The 22,267-nt window shown below is 33.4% G+C and overlaps 3 protein-coding genes and 1 long non-coding RNA gene across 4 annotated transcripts; 3 read left to right on the top strand and 1 right to left on the bottom strand.

Moving 5' to 3' along the window:
• The first annotated feature begins 4,007 nt into the window (after positions 1-4,007).
• Positions 4,008-4,994, top strand: LOC118036447 (putative germin-like protein 2-1). The gene is made up of 2 exons (XM_035042145.2): positions 4,008-4,179; positions 4,310-4,994. The coding sequence occupies exons 1-2, from the start codon at positions 4,056-4,058 to the stop codon at positions 4,861-4,863; spliced, it is 678 nt and encodes a 225-aa protein (XP_034898036.1). The 5' UTR covers positions 4,008-4,055; the 3' UTR covers positions 4,864-4,994.
• A 2,908-nt stretch (positions 4,995-7,902) lies between these two features.
• Positions 7,903-8,889, top strand: LOC118036448 (germin-like protein subfamily 1 member 7). The gene is given in 3 exon segments (XM_035042146.2): positions 7,903-8,050; positions 8,216-8,349; positions 8,351-8,889. Coding segments are annotated over 3 exon segments (666 nt in total). The 5' UTR covers positions 7,903-7,929; the 3' UTR covers positions 8,762-8,889.
• Positions 8,890-12,365: 3,476 nt separating this feature from the next.
• Positions 12,366-14,416, bottom strand: LOC118036449 (uncharacterized). The gene is made up of 2 exons (XR_004685370.2): positions 13,993-14,416; positions 12,366-12,642 (listed from the first exon to the last, which is right to left on the bottom strand). It is a non-coding gene; the product is annotated as an uncharacterized lncRNA (long non-coding RNA).
• A 6,487-nt stretch (positions 14,417-20,903) lies between these two features.
• On the top strand, positions 20,904-21,884 carry LOC118036450 (putative germin-like protein 2-1). The gene is made up of 2 exons (XM_035042147.2): positions 20,904-21,075; positions 21,206-21,884. The coding sequence occupies exons 1-2, from the start codon at positions 20,952-20,954 to the stop codon at positions 21,757-21,759; spliced, it is 678 nt and encodes a 225-aa protein (XP_034898038.1). The 5' UTR covers positions 20,904-20,951; the 3' UTR covers positions 21,760-21,884.
• Positions 21,885-22,267: the final 383 nt, after the last annotated feature.

Below are 22,267 nucleotides of genomic sequence, written 5' to 3'. Positions count from 1 at the left end.
CTTGAGTCTGAGCCATTATATGTCCCAAGACTCTAGAAGAAGAAGAGAAAATGTCCAGAGTACCTTATGCCAATGACATTGGTAGTTTGATGTATGCAATAATGTGCACACGTCCCCATATATGTTATATTGTTGGATTGGTTAGCCGATATCAATCAAACCCTTATTAGAAACACTGGATGACAGTCTAAAGGATTCTACGATATCTGAAAGGAACTTTGAATTACATGTTATATTACCAAGGAAAGAAAACTTATGATTGATTGGTTACACTGATGCTAATTGGGGAGGAGATTTCGACCAATCCAAATCAACTTCAGGATATGCTTTCTTGCCTAATGATAGTGCAATATTATGGAGGAGCAAGAAACAATCATGCATAGTATTATCTACTATGGGGGCTGAGTATGTAGCTTGTTCCTGTATAACACAAGATGCTATTTGATTAAAACGTTTCCTGTATCATTTGAAAATAGTCAAATTAGCATCAGACCCAACAATAATTTACCATGATAACACTATTGCAGTTGTTGTGGCTAAAGATCCAAAATATCATGGAATTACCAAACTACATCAAGATGAGATATCACTACATTAGAGAAGCAATTATTAAACATGAAGTGATCCTAAAATACATTTCTACAAATTCTATAGTTGCAGATCCACTCACAAAACCAATAGCAAGGGCTGTATTTTTTAGATATGTGAAATCTGTTGGCCTATGTAGAATGTAATTAGTAATATAACTAGTTTTAAAGATCATATGAAGGCTTACAGTGATTTAGTAATGAATAAATGCCATTAAAATAACATTTTATTCATTATTATTTTTTATGGAATATATCGAGTATTTCATACTACATGTGCTAACAACCACTACAGGTGTCGCACGTCACGTGCGCGACATCAATGGTAATTTTTCGTTATGTTATGCGTTGCTTGATTTGATTCATTGGGAGTCGCCACCTAGTAATTTATTGAAGGCTACTAGGAAACCGAATGTACTGGTCTTGTCAAAGATTCACGGGTCAGGGACTAGTTGTGGTTAGGGAAGGTATTAGCACCCCTAACGCACCCTACCTGAGGTAAGTTGCTTCGTGGCTTTCACGTGTTAAAGAAGTTTTGAAAATTTTGTCTTTTCATCGGATATCAAAATACAACTTACGTATAAGTTAATAATTCTTGATCGTGATCCAATCAAAATAGTAAATTCTTCTTTAATCTTTGCAATTTTATCATAAAAAAAAATCCATCAATAAATCACTTTTACTGTATATTTTTTCTTTTTTCTTTTCTTTTGTTTTTTTCATCCACATTTACAAAATATAAATTACAAAAACTTAAAACTAAACAAATATTACATTAAATAATTTGGAAATTACAAAATCACCCAAAACAACCCAGAACAGTGTCAGGTTGACTTCTGGAGCTGCCAGAATAGTGGCGGCATGTTGTTCCACGCACCACCGCCACTGGCAGTGTGTGGATTCACTCTCCGCCGCCGATGAAGGTGGCAAAAACCGGTGGATTGGGAACCTCTTCCTCTTCTCTGTCTCCCTACGTCGGCAGTGACTTGCAAAACAGATGAAAACACAACAAGAAGTTGATTTTAATTGTGTTCTTTGTTTTTCAATCTGCTTCGGTTTTTCTTTTTTAGATCTACACCCGTTTCTCTGCCTCCTCTCTTCTCTATCTCAGGCGACCGATTATGAGGTCAGGACATGTGTGGCTAGTGGTCGGCAGGTTCTGTGGAGGGGGCGACGGTGTTGAGATCTCCTCTCCTGGTGGTGGTAGCGGCAGATGGGCTTGCTGCTGGTGGTGAAAGCCCTAATAGGTAGCGAATATTTAATTTTAATATCCTCAAATATGAGTTTTATAGGTAGAGACTAAATCCCTCAAGACGTGTTAGGGGTGCTAATAACTTCCGTAGCCACACTTTTGAAGTTTTTTATAAGACTAATATACTCGGGTTTTCTAGCAACCATAAACCAAACAACTAGGCGGTGAAAACTAGATATTGATAAGACTAGCATTCTTTGTAATGATGTGATCTTCAAGCAGAAGGCCCCAGACTACGACACACTATTCTTTCTTATTATTACTAGACTTTGCTTGTTGATGAAAGTTATAGATTCTGAATTCCTCTATTCGGCTTCAGATATGTTAAGATAAGTGGAGGAACTGCTTAGATGGATTAATCTGAGAAAACCTAGTACAATTGTCATGTGGTCTCCCCATATGGCTAACGGCTTCAAATGGAATGTGAATGGATCTTTCCTGGGAAAGCCTGACCCCTTAGGTATAGGTTGTGTTTTGCGAAATATTATGGAATTCTTTTTGGTATCTTCTCATCTGTTGGAATTTTGGATTCCAATGAAGCCACGCTGTGAGGTGGTGTCAAAGCAATTGAAATCCCACCCTCTAACTCTCTCTTGCATCACAAGCATGTTATTGTTGAATCTGACTCTGCTAATGTTATTACTTGGATGAATAATTCTAATAACAGACCTTGGCTGCACCATAATTTCATTTCGAGCTATCTAAATCATTTAAGTTAAGAGCACCAGGGCACTCATTGTAAGAGAAACGTGAACTAAACCTAGTGTAAATAGAAACAATATTCGGTTTTATTCGGGTCTTGTATTGGTTGAGTAAAGTTTGAATCTTTATGTGGGTATTGAGGGTTAAGGGTGTTGGGGCAGTGGAGATAGTCCAAGAGGGAAATTGGGTTGTGAAAGAGAGGAACCAGGCAGAGGGATTCTTGTGGCACAAGGTGGATTGAAAGGGCAAGGAATAAAGCTAGCATATTCAGTGATGAAAGTAAGAGCTGGGGCAGCCGATTTGATGGGCTTTCAGAGAAGAAACAAAAAGAGTAGATAAGAGAACGCATGACTGAGTAAATTCATTGAATTATTCAAAATATTCAAAAAAAAATCAAGTTAAAATTAATGTTTAATTTTTTAAAATAATTTTAGCTACAAAATTGAAAACATCAATTTGGTTTTATAAACCACAACCAAACCGAATTAAACTAAACAGATTGGAAAAAACACATTATAAATTAAAAAGCTAATTAAAAATTAAGGATCTATTGAATCAATGTTTATCAAGATAGTATAACCGAATCAAACAGATAAAATATACTCTTACTATTTTTATTCTAGACTAGAAATATTTTAATATAAAATCAATTTAAGTATAGTTGTATGAAGGATATGGTCAAAGCTCTTGAAATTCAGTTGAATATTTAATTTTAATATCCTCAAATATGAGTTTTATAGGTAGAGACTAAATCCCTCATCAATGGATCATAAAAAATTACTTTTTATGATAACTTTTAAAATTTAAATCTTGATTAATACTACATAGATCGCTTGCATCTACCAACTAGACCAAATCCCTAAGAGAAGAATATGAATTTCAATAACACGTGTGAATTTATTTATTTATTCTTTTATTAGGCTGAAGAGTCCATGTATTTAGCAACAAAAATTCCAGATATTTTTTTTATAGCGCCATAGAGGTTTAAAATCATCTTTCATCCCTATCCATTTATAGTTTCTAATTGGATAATAGTATTTCGATTTATTAATCGGAGAATATTATGTCTATATACTATTTGCTTTAACTGAACCGTATACCTGGTTTGATTTGTATCCTTCGTATAGAATTACTATGGCTTGACCTTTTCAATTACTCGTTAATTTGATGTACAGTAAAAAACTCTTGTAACGATTAGGCTGCCGTGGGAACGTGGTAAAATGACCAGTTCCATTCCAAAAGCACAAACTGTGTTGTTGTAAGCATAGAAATATATAATAGTGTGTAGTTGCCGCAGAAATGGTTCTTCGTGAGGGATAAAAAATAAGAAAAAGGGAAAAAAATATAATCATTGCAGACTTGGCCAATCTTCAATGGCTTCCCTTTTGGAGAAAGCAAAGCAGAGACTATTTCAATGATCACCATCTATAAATAATCTTGTTTCCCATGCAATATTTCTCACCCCACAACTCTAATACACTTTGAAGAAATAAGCTAGAGATAGTCTGATTACGATGAAAGGAGTCCATTTTCTTGCAACTTTTGTCTTTCTGGCTTTCGCTGCCTCACTTGCCTTTGCCTCCGACCCTAGTCCTCTACAGGACTTTTGTGTAGCCATCAATGATACCAAGGATGGTGGTATGCTATGTTCCTATCTGAAGTTCATGTTTTTTCTTAACAAGCTTTTCTGATGAATTATCTGCATGCGACATTGCTTTCTTTTGATTTGTACGAAGAACTTGATGCTAACATAAACTCTTTCATGCAGTGTTCGTGAATGGGAAATTCTGCAAGGACCCAAAGCTTGCCACAGCGAATGATTTCTTCTTTCCTGGGCTCAACATTGCCAGAAACACCTCCAATCCAGTTGGCTCGGTGGTCACTCCTGCTAATGTTGCTCAAATTCCAGGGCTCAATACTCTTGGAATATCGCTGGTTCGCATTGATTTTGCACCATACGGTGGCCTAAACCCGCCACACACTCACCCTCGTGCCACGGAGATCCTAACTGTCCTGGAGGGAACTCTCTATGTTGGCTTTGTCACATCGAACCCTGATAATCGTCTCATCACCAAAGTCCTAAACCCAGGAGATGTTTTCGTGTTCCCAGTTGGACTCATTCACTTCCAATTCAATGTGGGGAAAACCAAAGCTTCGGCCATTGGTGCCTTGAGCAGCCAAAACCCTGGTGTAATCACAATCGCAAATGCAGTCTTCGGATCCACTCCACCTATTAGATCTGATGTTCTCGCCAAGGCCTTCCAAGTGGACAAGAATATAGTGGACCATCTTCAGAAGCAGTTCTGGTACGACAACAACTAGAAGAAAATCCTACTGGTAATATAAGCTGACTGGAGGCAATGTTGCAGCATACCATATATATTGATTGTGTTTGTTATCTTTTCCATTTGTTGTCACTTAATAAAGAGCTGGATTGCCTGTTTTAAGCCCCATATTTAGCACTACTATTTGTTAATTCAAAGCTTCTATTTTCTTCCTTTCTATCTTTTTTCGGTTAGGACGCACACAAAATTTACTGTTAATTCGAAAATGGATTCAAATTTATAGGTGCACTCCAAGTCTACATGACAAAGTATTTTCAGTGATATTCTTGGGCACGGCAACCTGTGTTTCTTTTAAGACACAAGGAACAAGGATGAAAGCTAGAAAAGAATTGTATGTAAGATGTGATGTACATGATTAAGACATTGAGCTCTTAAATAGTTTAACAAATATTAATATTAATATTTTATTGGTCAATTTAAAAGGTAGTGTTTTATTTAATGATTGCACACTTAATTGATATATGATATAATATAAAGTTTTTATTAAAGAAACTAGTTCTCTCTTTGTTTATGTTTATAATTAGAATTGCTTACATGTTGTATCTAAACATTAAGTTTAGGAACTCATGTTTTTCCATTAAAAAATTAGTGTTTTTTCACTTTTTATGTTATTTCTTAAATGATTTGTAAACAACAAGTCAAAGCAATTGAAAACATATGCGTGTTAACCTTATTCACAATGACAATATCAAGACATTAATTTGATGATGTTGCTCATCATATCAAGTTTAAAGAAGATCAACTTCACGTTATGAAGCCTATAAACAAGGCTTTCATATCTGGGACTAAGATGCGTGGAGCATAGGACTCTAAATATAAAAAGGGTAAGAGTAAGGGTTCTAAATATGACAAGTGAGGAATATAAGCAAGTAGTAGTGGACATAAGCGCAAGCATGAAAAACGAAGTGGTAAGAAAGAAAAGAATATGAATTCTTTTAATTATGGTAAACCTCGTCACTTTGCTCATGATTACACTTAGTCAAAGGTAATGTTTAATCACAATCATCCCCTTAACTTATATTTTACCATTTGTTAAATGCTTCCTGAATTTGTTCCTCTTGGACTATAGACTCAAGAGCTACTGACCATATAGCAAGGAATTAAACAACTTTTGTGGAATTTCATCGAATAATGCTTCCGCTGCCATACTTGGGATCGGTACCTGCAAATTAGATTTGCAGGGCGGTCACACACACTATCTTCACGATTTACTCTAAACTCCAGAAGTTCGACGGAATCTTATGTTTGTTCTTGCTTTACTGCAATTGGACTTTAATAATGTGTTTGTTGATAATATTTTTTATGGTTTTGGTTTTGTATTAAATGTTTTTATGGCGTTAAACACCATTAATGCATCTATTAATGATGATGCTTCTTTATATTGTTCAAAATTCCAACATAACTAATAATAGTGATATGATAACTTCGCATACTGGGCAAGACCGATTACATAAATTGACAAGAGCTGATCCTTTAGGATTACTTACCAAAATGCAATTATTGTTTATGAGTATTGTCTTGTTGGAAAAGCAATTAGATTACCATTTGAAAAAGCTAAAAGAGCTAGTAGTCTATTATAACTTATTCATTCAGATATTTATGGCCTAATAAATATGAGGGCAAGACATGGAGGAAATTATTTCATCATATTTATAGATGATTTCATATGATTTGATTATGTTTATTTGATCTCACTTAAGGATTTGTATTTATTGGTAAAAAAAAGATGATGGAAGAGTGAAGAAGATTGAATCACGTGACGTTGTATTCTTAGAAACGTTGTATTCTTAGAAAAGGATTTTCCAACAACAGGTGAGGTTAATAAAGATTTTGAATTATATGAAATGGAAAATATAGACCTTGGTGCAACAAGCTATTAAGTATAGGATTTAGAAGAAACTCTTAATCCTTCTACAAATAGTGGGAGTGACATTTTGTTTATTCCTACTCTCATGTAGCAAGATTATGAGTAATCTCAACCTCGTAGAAGCATTCATGAACCAATTCCTGGTCATTGATTTGAGATTGAGAGGGGAGCGTTCATGATTGCTCTACATGATGATGAAGAACCAAAAACATTCAGTTATACTTTGTTTGGTCCTAGAGTAAGAGAATGAATTAAAGTTATGGAAAAAGAAATAGAGTCAATAAAAACTAATCAAGTCTGGGACTTGGTCGATTTACTGTCAAGATGAAGATCCATTGAAAATAAATGGGTTCTTAAAATTAAACGTAAGGCGCATGAGTTAATCAAATGTTATAACTAGTACCGAAAGGCTGCACTCAAGAAGAGGAAATTGATTATGAAGATACATTCTCACCAGTTGTGAGGATTACTTTAGTTCACTTTATTTTAGCTATAATCGCACATATGAACCTAGAGTTATACCAAATGAACGTTAGAACTGCATTTCTCAATAAAGAACTTAATGAGAAGATCTATATGAATCAACCTTTATGATTCGAGACAAAAGGACAAGAGCATAAAGTTTGCAAGCTTAATGAGAAGATCTATATGAATCAAACTTTTGGTAAAAAAAGTCACAAAATTTCATCTAGGAATAATCAACGACGATTAACCTTATATACATTAAGAATCATCTGAAAATTCCATGGAATTAACTACCCCAGGACCATAAACATTTTGTCACCTAACAATCTCTAGTTCTCGACCTACTCTGATATTCTCACCAGATATCTTCAACAAAGCCTTGTGACACGAGGCATTGCACCCAGTCCTGGTAGCTTAAAGGAAAAGTATCATGCTGGAAACAGTCTTAGCAAGAAAATATTGGCATATGATACATATTGTCAAGTTTTTTGAATCTATGGAGGAATTAATGAGTGATTTCTACTATCTTGTCAATCGGTTTCATCACTGCCATCAAAGAACGAGCAACTACGTACTAAAGACTCGAGCAAGTCTTCGTCGGCTTCTTTTAGAGATAACGTCGACCAATTCAATGACTCCAATCTATAAATAACCTAGCATCCATGCAAGATATCTCACCCATCTCCTAAAGAAAAACCATCGTGGAATCTAATGGAAGGGCTAAAGTTTCTACTAGTTTTTGTCCTCTTGGCTCTGGCTTCTTCATTTGCCTCTGCCTTCGATCCCAGTCCTCTTCAGGACTTCTGTGTAGCAGTGGATGAAACCGATGGTGGTATGCGCTCTTGAAGTATTTCGTTAAGAGTTACATGACAGTATTGCACTGAAAATATCATGCATCCTGCAGTATATATTTTATTATTCCTTTACTTTCCGATATGTTCAATATTCTCTATTAATTGATGACTTTATAAGGGTATCGAATGTCTTTCTCATGCAGTGTTTGTGAATGGCAAATTCTGCAAGGACCCAAAGGATGTTACTGAGAAGGATTTCTTCTCTTCTGGACTCAACATTCCAGGGGACACTTCCGGTCGTGTTGGTTCAAATGTCACTGCTGTCAATGTTGAAAAAAATTCCAGGGCTCAACACTCTTGGCATATCCTTAGCTCGCATTGATTTCGCTCCATATGGCCTGAACCCTCCCCACACTCACCCTCGCGCCACTGAGATCATAGTAGTTGTGGAGGGTACCCTCTATGTTGGCTTTGTTACGTCAAACTTAGCTAACGGAGATAATCGCCTGATCACCAAAGCCTTGAAACCTGGAGATGTTTTTGTGTTTCCGATTGGACTCATTCATTTCCAATTCAATATGGGAAAAACCAAAGCGCTTGCTTTCGCCGGCTTAAGCAGCCAGAACCCTGGTGTCATTACAGTTGCGAATGCGGTGTTTGGGTCGGATCCACCCATTAATCCTGATGTCCTCGCCAAGGCCTTCCGACTGGACAAGAAGGTAGTCGACTATCTCCAGAAATCATTCTAGTCGGACAACACATATAATAAGAAGACATGTAGCAGTAATAGCCCTGAGATTATATTTGACATGTTCCCATCGTTATTTCCTCTACCTGTCGTATTTTTTTTCATAAATAAAAAGGTTGCTGAACCCAAGGGCGGAGGTACTTACAGGGCTGAGGAGGGTTGTAGCCCAGGTAGGGAGAAAAAAAAAATTCACAGTTATTAAAAGAAGCATATTTTCAGGAACAAAAACTAGGAAATAAAATATCCATTAAGTTTGGTTTTAACAGACTAAAACGCAAATGGAGTTCTATCTTTTTTTTTTTTTCGACCACTAAATTATTTTTAACAAAAATTTCAATTATCTTGCATAGTAAACTTAAAAAAAAAAAAAAAAAAAGCTTAATTTTGAGTTTTTTCCCCCACTTTAAAACAACAAAAAAAAAATTAAATATTAAAGGATGAAACTGAAATAAAAAAACATGAACTTGAAAAAATAAACTCAGACAAATCACCTAAACTTAAGTTAATATCTCAAATTCTCAACTCGTTAAATTCTAAAATCAGGCTCAACCAAGAAGCCCAGATCATGTTAAAGTAAGAAATAATATATATATATCAATTTTAAAACTTGTTGAGGTTTAAAAACATAACAATAAAAAATGGAGGATAAAATCGCAAAAAAAAAATCAAATAAAATAAATAGTAATAAAAAAAATGAAAATCAAATTTAATAAATTTAAAAATTACAAGGATATGAAATTGAAAAAAAAATTCAATTCTATAAAATAATTCAAATAAAAAAATATAAATTATACCTAGCTCTACTTTAGAACTTAAGGACAACTTTAAATCATTTAAAGCTGATGCTATTTCCAAGCTTGCTGAGAAATTTTATCCTGAAGATTTCAATTAACAAGAAATATATTATTTAAGATTTTAGTTAGAGCATTATGAGATTGATGTAATTCATCATAAGAGCTTTCAGAATATATCTACTAAGAGTGATCATTTTCGGTTCGGTTCAGTTTTTATAAAAAAAAGTAACCAAACCAAAAATCTTTTTTTGAAAAAAAACCTAAACTGAACCGAAACTTGTTCCAATCGAACAATTTTGGTTCGGTTTGGTTTTTTAGAACAAAAACTAGTTCAAATCGGTAGACTCGATTTTTCCGGTTTGGCTCAGTTTTTTCGGTTTTAAGCTTATAAAACCGAAACCGAACCAGTCAATTTTTTCAAATTTTAATCGGTTTAATCAGTTTTTTTTATGGTTCGGTTTTTTCAGTTATTTTTTTTATTTTCTCGATTTAATCGATTTTTTTGGATTTTTTGCTTACCCCTAATGTCTATTATTTCTGAATTATGTCGAGGATTAGCTGAAACAAATAAATTACAGCACTATCATTTGATTGACAAGTTGATTCGTCTTGTTTTGACTTTGCTACACTGCCACAACAGAACAGACATTTTTAGCTATAAAACATGTTAAAATTGTAATTCGCAATAGAATAAAAGAATAGTTCTTAACGTATTCTATAATGATTTACTTTGAACAAGAGCTTGTTGAAGATATTGATTCGGATTCGATCATAAATGAATTTTATTCTACAAAACATTGAAGGATGCAACTTTGATATTGTATTTTATTTTTATTTTCAATTTTATATACTTTAAATTTTATTTTATTTATATTTTGTATTATGTATTTGGATTGAAACTTTATTATTAATTTGATAAATTTATATATACAAGTTAATAATTGATCTTAAAAAATAATTTATATATATTTATATTATAGCCTAGGATAGATAAAATTCCTAGCTCCGCCCTTGGCTGAACCTGTATCTTGTGCTTATTCGATAATAATATACAAAGCATTATAATATAGCACCTGGGAATAATATAGAATTCATAATAATATAACACCAAGGAACTGAAGTTAGCGCTCTTTCTAACTGGTCCTTTTTTTTGTTGAACGTGTTTTCTCCCTTTTTTTTTTTTTTTTTTTGTTTCCTCTAAACATGAACGAGCAATAATTATCACTTAGTGTGATATTTGATAGGGAATTATTTCAGCAATTGCAGAGTTTGACTCTAAGATCTAAGAGTGAAGAATTGCTATAAGAAGATGGAGATTAACATGGTTAAAGCTAATGTTATTAAGGATAGAGAGGCTATAATAACAAGATTTTTTAATAGTTTGAATAGAAAAATAGCTAATATGATTGAATTACACCATTATACTGCGATAGAGAATATGGCTTACATTGCTATCAGGATAGAGAGATAGTTAAAATAAAAAAGACAATGCACGCTGAAGTGGTAATTTAGGTTCTTTTTAACTTAGAGGTCAAATTATATGAGAGAGGGGGATGCTATATTAAAGATTAATATAATGGAAAGCAAAGTCAAACCAAGTATGAAGGCATTGTTTTTTGTTTTCATTCAAGTAAACAAAAATATTTTTGGTTTTGGTGTGACCTGCAATCACATTATATGAAATATTTTTTGGAGTTTTTTTATTGAAAGACAAATGTTAGGTCATAACTTGAATGGCATGCATATTAGGAAAAATATATTTACAATATTTTTAACACAATCATAGATGTAAAATGAAAAACAAATGACAATATAAAAACTAACTTGAATTTATCTTGTATTGTGACCACAAGAATATGAGGTTGATTAATGATAAGTTTTATATTGCAAAGCTCGGGATTATAAAGAATAAAAAGTCATGATTATCATATATTTATATATTTATGCAAAGGTGTACCATTTCCTCCTCCTAGATCTTCCACTTCAGCATTTATTTCTTCCTCCCCCTACACCTCCACTGGTTTAGGATATTTTAAATGCATGGAGGGTAGTAATTGGAACTTAATTATGTTATAGCTATCTAATTAGGATTTCTCGTAGTGATTTATGCTAATGCCAATCATATTTTGAGTTAATTATTAATTATGTGATTTGTTAGAACTTTGCTTGATTACAACTTGAGATTTAAATTACTAGGTTTTATGAATTTTGGATAAAGGTAGATAGTTTTATACATACCCTGTCGGCAATTTAAACACACCGATGGTTTTTCGATGGTAAATGGGGTGCTAAAAGCTGGTTTTAGACGTGAATATTCTATTGAAGATTTCGTAGGTGTTTGAAGCGCCGACGGAATATGCAAGGGGAAAAAAACCAACACAGGAAGAAGAGACACCCACAAGTGGAAAACAAGCGCAAGCTTGTATTGTTCAAAAGCTTTGTCGTCAGTTCTTTTCAACTAAAGATTTGCCTTCACTTTTTTTCTCTTTTAAGGAAAGATTAGTCTTAACTCACTCCCTGGAAACAATTTCAAAATCATTTCCAAGATTCTGAAAATACTTTTCATGCCAAGATCATGGCAATCATTGTCATGGATTCAAATCTTCTCAGAGGTTTCGCAAAACCCTATCTCGAAAAGCTCTGTGAGTGAAAAAAAAAAAAAATAAAGAGGACGTTCAAAGGTACCCTGATATGATTCAAATATGAACTTGATACGTTCATACCTTTCCAGTCCTTCAAAAAGAATTCTTGCAAAATAAGATCAATTGAATACTTCTGGAACAATGAGCGAGAAGGATTTAACGGTATAGCTTGACCAAATCACTAGATATTTTATTTATTATTGAATGAGTGCCTTGAGGTGTCTAGGATGATACAAACACTAAACCGAGTACAAGCTTCACTAATTTCGGAGACAAAGGTTTTTCGCAAAGAAATTTAAAACACAACCAAACAATTGATAATAATCTCTGGGTTTTCAAATATATGACATAAATTATCCAGGGACAAAACAACAACGCTAACCATCTCATCATGCAGAAGCCTCACGATGCCATTATACAGCCTGGCCAACTAGCAACTTGCGGATCTGCAATAAGAAGCCAATATATCATTAGGGTAATCAATTATGTGAGCTGTTCGATTTGGTCTTTCCAACGTAGCACTAAGACTTTCAGCAATTTGCAGACAAAGAAGATGATACAACGGGGAAAATAGTTATAAAACTCCCCACTGAATTGTGTTTGCATCTCCTAGCATGTGTGCAAGTAAGAATGAGGGAGTTTTAGTTAAGGCATCTCCAAAAATTAAACAGGTACTCGCATAACACTGATAAAGAAAGTTCAAAATAATAAAAAAAAAGGGTGGGGGGGGGGGGCATTATAAGAAGCTAGACAAACTAGTGGGATCACTTTGACCCATAAATTACAATAAAATATTACCACTTAAAAGGAATTTCCACCTCTTAATTAGAACTCCTACTAGAGGATTAGATAAGGATCCACTAGTTTGTCTAGTATGAGTTCTAATTAAGACGAGGAAGTTCCAAGTCACATGGCAGATGCCAATGCTGCAAGTTTCATTTTAAAGACCATTTCTGAGTTCTTTCAGCTGTAAAATATAACCTCCTTGGATTTCAGATCCAAAACAGCCAACCACTAATCAGATCTTCCTTATCCTCCTTGCACAACTATTGATTGATGGACAAAACAGAAGAAAGAAAAGCCCTCATCTAGACACATCTTTGGTATAAGATAACACAAGCTGACAGAACAATATCCCATATGTTTCAACAATAACTAAATCAATACAAGTTGGGCCGGAAGTTTGGACTAAAATAGCTATTTGAAGTCTAGTTCTAAACTTCAATGTGTAAAAACAAAAACAAGGAGAAATTCTCAATTAGAATGAGTTAGCTCCAATCAGAGAACTAGCATGATTATTCTTTCTCTAAGGATTGGTGAATGTTGCAATGATGTAGAAGATGCAAGATCACCATAAAACAAAGACACTCAATCTTGAGGAAATCAAAACAAGAGACTTGCTCAATCATGAAGAAAACTCAGGTTTTTTTATTCAACAATAATACCTTACAGTTGAATATCTGCATAGGGTGTTTATTTATAGGCACCCAAATAAAATAAGAAATCCAAATGAAAATAGCAAACATGAGGAAACTACAATCTTCAAAAATCAAACCCTATATTTCTTCTAAAATAAGTAGTCTCAAAAAATCTATAATGTAGGCCCACATCATGTAGGTTACTTCACAACCTTTTTTTCAAATAATTGGGTACCACAATCATGATTGTTCCTTTTCTAGGAAAAAGTTCAATTCTCTCTTGGTCATTCTCTTGATATGATTATCCCAGAAAGGAATTGGAGTGTAGAGGCCAAGAACAAAAACAGTAACATCAATAACAAAAGTTTATGAGCATACCTCGGGAAGTTTTTTACGGAATGCAACATCCAAACGCGCATCAAGGGAATTTTCAAACACAATCTTCCCATCTCGAGATGCCAACACCACACCTCCAGAGCTTAACAATAAAAAATACCAAAATCAACTTCTTTCACCATCTCTTTTATTAAAATAATAAAGAGCACCTATTTTTGGATAAGCCATTTTGAAACCTTATATTAAATAGCTATTATGCAATTTGGAATCCTCAAACATCTGATACAAAGACCATATCAATTATCATACTAAATAATTTTAGAAACCAATAGCAGTTATACTTTTACCATGGCAGCCACAATTAAGAACAAAGACAACACACTTGTTAATTTCCCAGAAGTCCCACATAAACAACTACTGATGAATGAACATGTAAATGCACTCGGGATATTTTATTGGATTTTTCATGAATAATCTCAACCTCGTAGAAGCATTCATGAACCAATTCCTGGTCATTGATTTGAGATTGAGAGGGGAGCGTTCATGATTGCTCTACATGATGATGAAGAACCAAAAACATTCAGTTATACTTTGTTTGGTCCTAGAGTAAGAGAATGAATTAAAGTTATGGAAAAAGAAATAGAGTCAATAAAAACTAATCAAGTCTGGGACTTGGTCGATTTACTGTCAAGATGAAGATCCATTGAAAATAAATGGGTTCTTAAAATTAAACGTAAGGCGCATGAGTTAATCAAATGTTATAACTAGTACCGAAAGGCTGCACTCAAGAAGAGGAAATTGATTATGAAGATACATTCTCACCAGTTGTGAGGATTACTTTAGTTCACTTTATTTTAGCTATAATCGCACATATGAACCTAGAGTTATACCAAATGAACGTTAGAACTGCATTTCTCAATAAAGAACTTAATGAGAAGATCTATATGAATCAACCTTTATGATTCGAGACAAAAGGACAAGAGCATAAAGTTTGCAAGCTTAAAAGATTCACATATGGTCTTATGCAAGCTTTTAGGCAATGGAATGTCAAGTTTCATTAAGCTGTCCTTAAGGATGGTCTTACAATGATGGAAAAAAACCATTGCATATATTTAAAATATTCTATCAAATAGTTTTATAATATTGTTCTTGTATGTTAAGGACATCTTAATAGTTGAAAATATCAAAGAGATGATTAATACTACTAAAAGGTGGTTATCATTAAACTTTTAAAAGAAAGACATGGGTGAGCCGAACTATGTTCTTGGCATGAAAATCATAAGAGACCACATTAAAAGGCTTTTGGGTTTGACTCAAGAACTTACATCAAAAAGATGTTAAAGCACTATCACGTGCAAGATAGCAAACCAATGGACACCCTTGTGGATAAAAGCTTGAGTCTGAGCCGTTATTTGTCCCAAGACTCTAGAGGAAGAAGATAAAACGTTCAGAGTACCTTATGCCAATGCCATTGGTAGTTTGATGTATGCAATGATGTGCACACGTCCCCATATATGTTATATTATTGGATTGGTTAGCCGATATCAATCAAACCCTTGTCAGAAACACTAGATGACAGTCTAAAGGATTCTATGATATCTGAAAGGAACTTCGAATTACATGCTATATTACCAAGGAAAGAAAACTTATGATTGATTGGTTACTTTGATGCTAATTGGGGAGGAGATGTCGACCAATCCAAATCAACTTTAGGATATGCTTTATTGCCTAATGATAGTGCAATATTATAGAGGAGCAAGAAACAATCATGCATATCCTTATCTACTATGGAGGCTGAGTATGTAGCTTGTTTCGGTATAATACAAGATGCTATTTGATTAAAAAAAAAAATTTGTATCATTTAAAAATTATCAAATTAGCATCAGACCCAACAATAATTTACTATGATAACACCGTTGCAGTAGTTGTGGCTAAATATCCAAAATACCATGGAACTACCAAACTAAATCAAGATGAGATATCACTACATTAGAGAAGCAATTATTGAATATGACGTGATCCTAGAACACATTTATACAAATTCTATAGTTGTAGATCCACTCACAAAATCAATAGCAAGGGACACATTTTTTAGACATGTGAGATTTGTTGGCTTATGTAGAATGTAATTAGTAATGAATAAATACGAAGGCTTACAGTGATTTAGTAATTAATAAATGCTATTAAAATAACATTTTATTCATTATTTGTTTTATGGAATATATCGAGCATTGTATAATATAATTTGTTAAAATATGTCGATAGACTTAGATTGGCTCACTCACATGAGCAATCACCTCTAACACTTGTAAGGTGAGTAGAGATAAGACTAATTGAGTTTTAATGCTTAATAAGTGACTTTGGCGCACTGGAAGTAATTTTAACTCCAAGTAATTATTAAAATGTCATCTTGGTTAGCACCAAGAAGAGGTTCTTAAATAAAAGAATTGACATGAATGAATTTTCACAATTCATGTCTCTTATGATTGAAGCTAAGTATGAAGCTATTCATTTGCCACTGATGACAATGAGCAAATGAAAATTTCTAATTTGAAGTTCATGTTTTTAGCAACAAGACTAAGACTTGTATGATGTATTTCCTTTAATAAAGAGAGCAATGACATAAACTCTTTGTCTTCATAAAAGAAAAAAGTAAGCTCCACTATAATGTTGTATTTCATACTACATGTGCTAACGACCATTACAGGAATAAAGAATGAATCCTTGTTTCTATATTATATGAGTCCTGAAGATCATATCTAAGATATCAAAATCTTACCCTTTGTGACTTTTTAGTATATAAAGAGGCGATGTATAAATGATCGTTACCTTAGGAGGATATCTTATGGTCATGGAAAGATTCAACTTAAAGGAATGCTCTTAGGAAAACGAGTTAATTCAGATTTAATTTATATGAGTGCAAAACAAAAAAGATAATTTTAGTTCTACACATGTTACTTGTATTCACCAACCGAGATCATATTACTTGAATAAATTTGATATGATTTAGATTACTTGTAATTGTAAGAATGGATTGAGTATGAAATTCTCAAGTAATTGAATTATATTGAGTCATGTATAACTAAAAATGCTTGGGGGTATATTACTACACTTTAAGGCATAATTAAGTATGAGGTTGATGTGTCCTTTATAGCCTATATTAGGTTTATATATCAGAGCTCCATTCACTGTATGCTTCAAGTTGCTCGGTTCGTTCATCAAGTATGAGTTCTTGTGCAAGTTTGAAATATAATGTATTAGATGGATTCAGTCGTTCACAAGCGAGTGAGAGATGTTGGTTATTGGGTTAGGCCTGGTCGCCCATGAGGGATGAGCCTGATCCAAGTATTTAGAGGAGATACCAAAGGAAGTAACCACTTCATTTACTTATATATATAAGGACATAACCCATATGAAAATAAGAGTTTATGTTAAAAGAATAAAGTTCTCTTTCTCTTTTTCGATCTTGAATTCTCTGCATTAACTTGATAATATTTATAAAAATGTTCTTACTATGGAATATCACTTTTGTTGTAGTAATTGTAATGGCATTGAAGTAATTGATTCGGGTGTAAGAAAGCAAATTTTCAGGTCACAAGTAAGTTTCCTTTCAATTCTACACGTCACACGACTACTCTTGATTTCATATTAAAGCAAGCAAAATATGCATGTATAATTTTTTTAAAAAAAATATTTATATACTTAGGATGTATGTATAATATTATTGGAAGGTGTAGAGGTCTACTAAATATAGTTTACAAGTTTGAGAGGTAAATAATAATTTTTTTTAAGTCCTCCAATAATAAGAAGTATTTATATAAGGACGAAGACTTTGAAATAATTAGCATGTTAAATAATTATTATTTATATGTTCTTATAATAAAATTATAGTTAACAACATGTTAGAATATTCATGTTTGAATATCATATTTATGATTTGGAATTTATATTACAAATGGTTTGTTAATCACCAAAGTGGTCAAACCCTTAGTACAAATATTATTCCATTGGTAACGTGTTTTCTAGTAGAAAGAAAACTTTTAACCATAAAATCAAAATCTGATAAATACTTAATAAAACGAATTGAGGATTATGTATGTAAATAAATTTAAAAAATACATTTTAACAGTAACTAAAAACTAAGTCATGAAGTCGATAAACAAGCACAATTAAGGATATCTCATCTTATTCTACTGTGAGCCTTTTGATTTTTTCACTTAATTATATTAAACTAATTTATTTGTTATATAGAAAGAGTAATAATCTAAATTTTATTGAAACAAAATAATGTGCTAGTAAAAGTCTCTAATTCTTTTGGGACATAATATTATATAAAAAAATGTCTATTCTTTGCATGGTGCAAACGGCCAAGTCACTCAAAAATACAAAAATCATGTTTTGATGTTGTGTTTTTGCATTTTTTACAAAATATATTTTTTCATGGATTTTAGATTTAATAACAATTTTATTGAATCCATGAAAACTTGGCCAATATTTCAATAACTACTGAAATTTTAATTCATGGAATTGATGGTCAATATTATGATATAAATGTTAGACCTACAAGCAGTCTCGTATTTAAATATCAGTAGTTGACTAGAAAATTCATAGAATCATTTTAGATATTCATTAATTTAAATTGGAAGTATTTTTTAATCTCAATATACAAATTGTGAAAAACTATTTCATAAGAACTCATTTGGGCACAAGAGCCCATAATAGAAATACCAGATTTATTCGTTATAGTAAATCTTTATCCTTAGCCATAGATAGACTACCATTTAAGAACTCATCAAAATCTTTAAATCATATCCAAACTACACAATACACTTCACCTCAAGTAAGGTGTGATAGGGGTGCTAATATCTTCTGTAGCCACACCCTTGAAGTTTTTTATAAGACTAGTATACTCGAGTTTCCTAACGATCATAAACCAAACAACTAGACAGAGAAAACAAGATTTTCATAAGACTAGCATTCTTTGTAATGATGTGGTCTTCAAGCAGAAGACTCCAGACTATGACACATTATTCTTTCTTATTATTACTAGACTTTGCTTGTGGATGAAGGCTATAGATTTCGAATTCCTCTATTTGGCTACAGATCTCTTAAGATCAGCGGAGGAACTACTTAGATGGATTGATCTCCAAAAACGTAGTACAATTGTCATGTGGTCCCCCCCTATGACTAACAAATTCAAATGGAATGTCAATGGATCTTTCCTAGGAAAGCCTGACCCCTTAGGTATAGGTTGTGTTTTGCGAAATATTATGGAATTCTTTTTGGTATCTGCTTCTCATTTGTTGGAATTTTGGATCCCAATGAATCCAGGCTGTGAGGTGTTGTCAAAGCAATTGAAATCCCACCCTCTAACTCTCTCTTGCAACACAAGCATGTTATTTTTCAATCTGACTCTGCTAATGTTATTAGTTTGATGAATAATCCTAATAACAGACATTGGCTGCACCATAATTTCATTTCAAGCTATCTAAATCATTTAAGTTAAGAGCACCAGGGCACTCATTGTAAGAGAAACGTGAACTAAACCTAGTGTAAATAGAAACAATGTTCGGTTTTATTCGGGTCTTGTATTGGTTGATTAAAGTTTGAATCTTTATGTGGGTATTGAAGGTTAAGTGTGTTGGGGCAGTGGAGATAGTCCAAGAGGGAAATTGGGTTGTGAAAGAGAGGAACCAGGCAGAGGGATTCTTGTGGCACAAGGTGGATTGAAAGGGCAAGGAATAAAGCTAGCATATTCAGTGATGAAAGTAAGAGCTGGGGCAGCCGATTTGATGGGCTTTCAGAGAAGAAACAAAAAGAGTAGATAAGAGAACGCATGACTGAGTAAATTCATTGAATTATTCAAAATATTCAAAAAAAAATCAAGTTAAAATTAATGTTTAATTTTTTAAAATAATTTTAGCTACAAAATTGAAAACATCAATTTGGTTTTATAAACCACAACCAAACCGAATTAAACTAAACAGATTGGAAAAAACACATTATAAATTAAAAAGCTAATTAAAAATTAAGGATCTATTGAATCAATGTTTATCAAGATAGTATAACCGAATCAAACAGATAAAATATACTCTTACTATTTTTATTCTAGACTAGAAATATTTTAATATAAAATCAATTTAAGTATAGTTGTATGAAGGATATGGTCAAAGCTCTTGAAATTCAGTTGAATATTTAATTTTAATATCCTCAAATATGAGTTTTATAGGTAGAGACTAAATCCCTCATCAATGGATCATAAAAAATTACTTTTTATGATAACTTTTAAAATTTAAATCTTGATTAATACTACATAGATCGCTTGCATCTACCAACTAGACCAAATCCCTAAGAGAAGAATATGAATTTCAATAACACGTGTGAATTTATTTATTTATTCTTTTATTAGGCTGAAGAGTCCATGTATTTAGCAACAAAATTCCAGATATTTTTTTTATAGCGCCATAGAGGTTTAAAATCATCTTTCATCCCTATCCATTTATAGTTTCTAATTGGATAATAGTATTTCGATTTATTAATCGGAGAATATTATGTCTATATACTATTTGCTTTAACTGAACCGTATACCTGGTTTGATTTGTATCCTTCGTATAGAATTACTATGGCTTGACCTTTTCAATTACTCGTTAATTTGATGTACAGTAAAAAACTCTTGTAACGATTAGGCTGCCGTGGGAACGTGGTAAAATGACCAGTTCCATTCCAAAAGCACAAACTGTGTTGTTGTAAGCATAGAAATATATAATAGTGTGTAGTTGCCGCAGAATGGTTCTTCGTGAGGGATAAAAAATAAGAAAAAGGGAAAAAAATATAATCATTGCAGACTTGGCCAATCTTCAATGGCTTCCCTTTTGGAGAAAGCAAAGCAGAGACTATTTCAATGATCACCATCTATAAATAATCTTGTTTCCCATGCAATATTTCTCACCCCACAACTCTAATACACTTTGAAGAAATAAGCTAGAGATAGTCTGATTACGATGAAAGGAGTCCATTTTCTTGCAACTTTTGTCTTTCTGGCTTTCGCTGCCTCACTTGCCTTTGCCTCCGACCCTAGTCCTCTACAGGACTTTTGTGTAGCCATCAATGATACCAAGGATGGTGGTATGCTATGTTCCTATCTGAAGTTCATGTTTTTTCTTAACAAGCTTTTCTGATGAATTATCTGCATGCGACATTGCTTTCTTTTGATTTGTACGAAGAACTTGATGCTAACATAAACTCTTTCATGCAGTGTTCGTGAATGGGAAATTCTGCAAGGACCCAAAGCTTGCCACAGCGAATGATTTCTTCTTTCCTGGGCTCAACATTGCCAGAAACACCTCCAATCCAGTTGGCTCGGTGGTCACTCCTGCTAATGTTGCTCAAATTCCAGGGCTCAATACTCTTGGAATATCGCTGGTTCGCATTGATTTTGCACCATACGGTGGCCTAAACCCGCCACACACTCACCCTCGTGCCACGGAGATCCTAACTGTCCTGGAGGGAACTCTCTATGTTGGCTTTGTCACATCGAACCCTGATAATCGTCTCATCACCAAAGTCCTAAACCCAGGAGATGTTTTCGTGTTCCCAGTTGGACTCATTCACTTCCAATTCAATGTGGGGAAAACCAAAGCTTCGGCCATTGGTGCCTTGAGCAGCCAAAACCCTGGTGTAATCACAATCGCAAATGCAGTCTTCGGATCCACTCCACCTATTAGATCTGATGTTCTCGCCAAGGCCTTCCAAGTGGACAAGAATATAGTGGACCATCTTCAGAAGCAGTTCTGGTACGACAACAACTAGAAGAAAATCCTACTGGTAATATAAGCTGACTGGAGGCAATGTTGCAGCATACCATATATATTGATTGTGTTTGTTATCTTTTCCATTTGTTGTCACTTAATAAAGAGCTGGATTGCCTGTTTTAAGCTCCATATTTAGCACTACTATTTGTTAATTCAAAGCTTCTATTTTCTTCCTTTTTAGTAGGGGCGATCAATAAACCGATGAAACCAAAAAAAAATAATTGAAAAACTGAATCGTGAAAAAAAACCTATTCAACCGATTACAATTTTGAAAAAAATAACTAGTTCGGTTTTGGTTTTATAAGCCTGAAACATAAAAAACCGAACCCGAACCGTATAACCGAGCCAAACTGGTTTGAACCGGTTTTTACTCTAAAAAACCGAACTGGTCCGAAAATGATCACCCCTTCTTTTTAGCTTTTTTCGGATAGGACACACAAAATTTATTGTTAATTCAAAAATGGATTCAAATTTATAGGTGCACCCCAAGTGTACCTAACAAAGTA

This window comes from Populus alba, chromosome 13 (assembly GCF_005239225.2).
Source record: "Populus alba chromosome 13, ASM523922v2, whole genome shotgun sequence".
Taxonomy (NCBI): Eukaryota; Viridiplantae; Streptophyta; class Magnoliopsida; order Malpighiales; family Salicaceae; genus Populus; species Populus alba.
The sequence above is the reverse complement of the archived record's forward strand: the minus strand, read 5'-3'. Positions and strand labels throughout refer to the sequence as shown.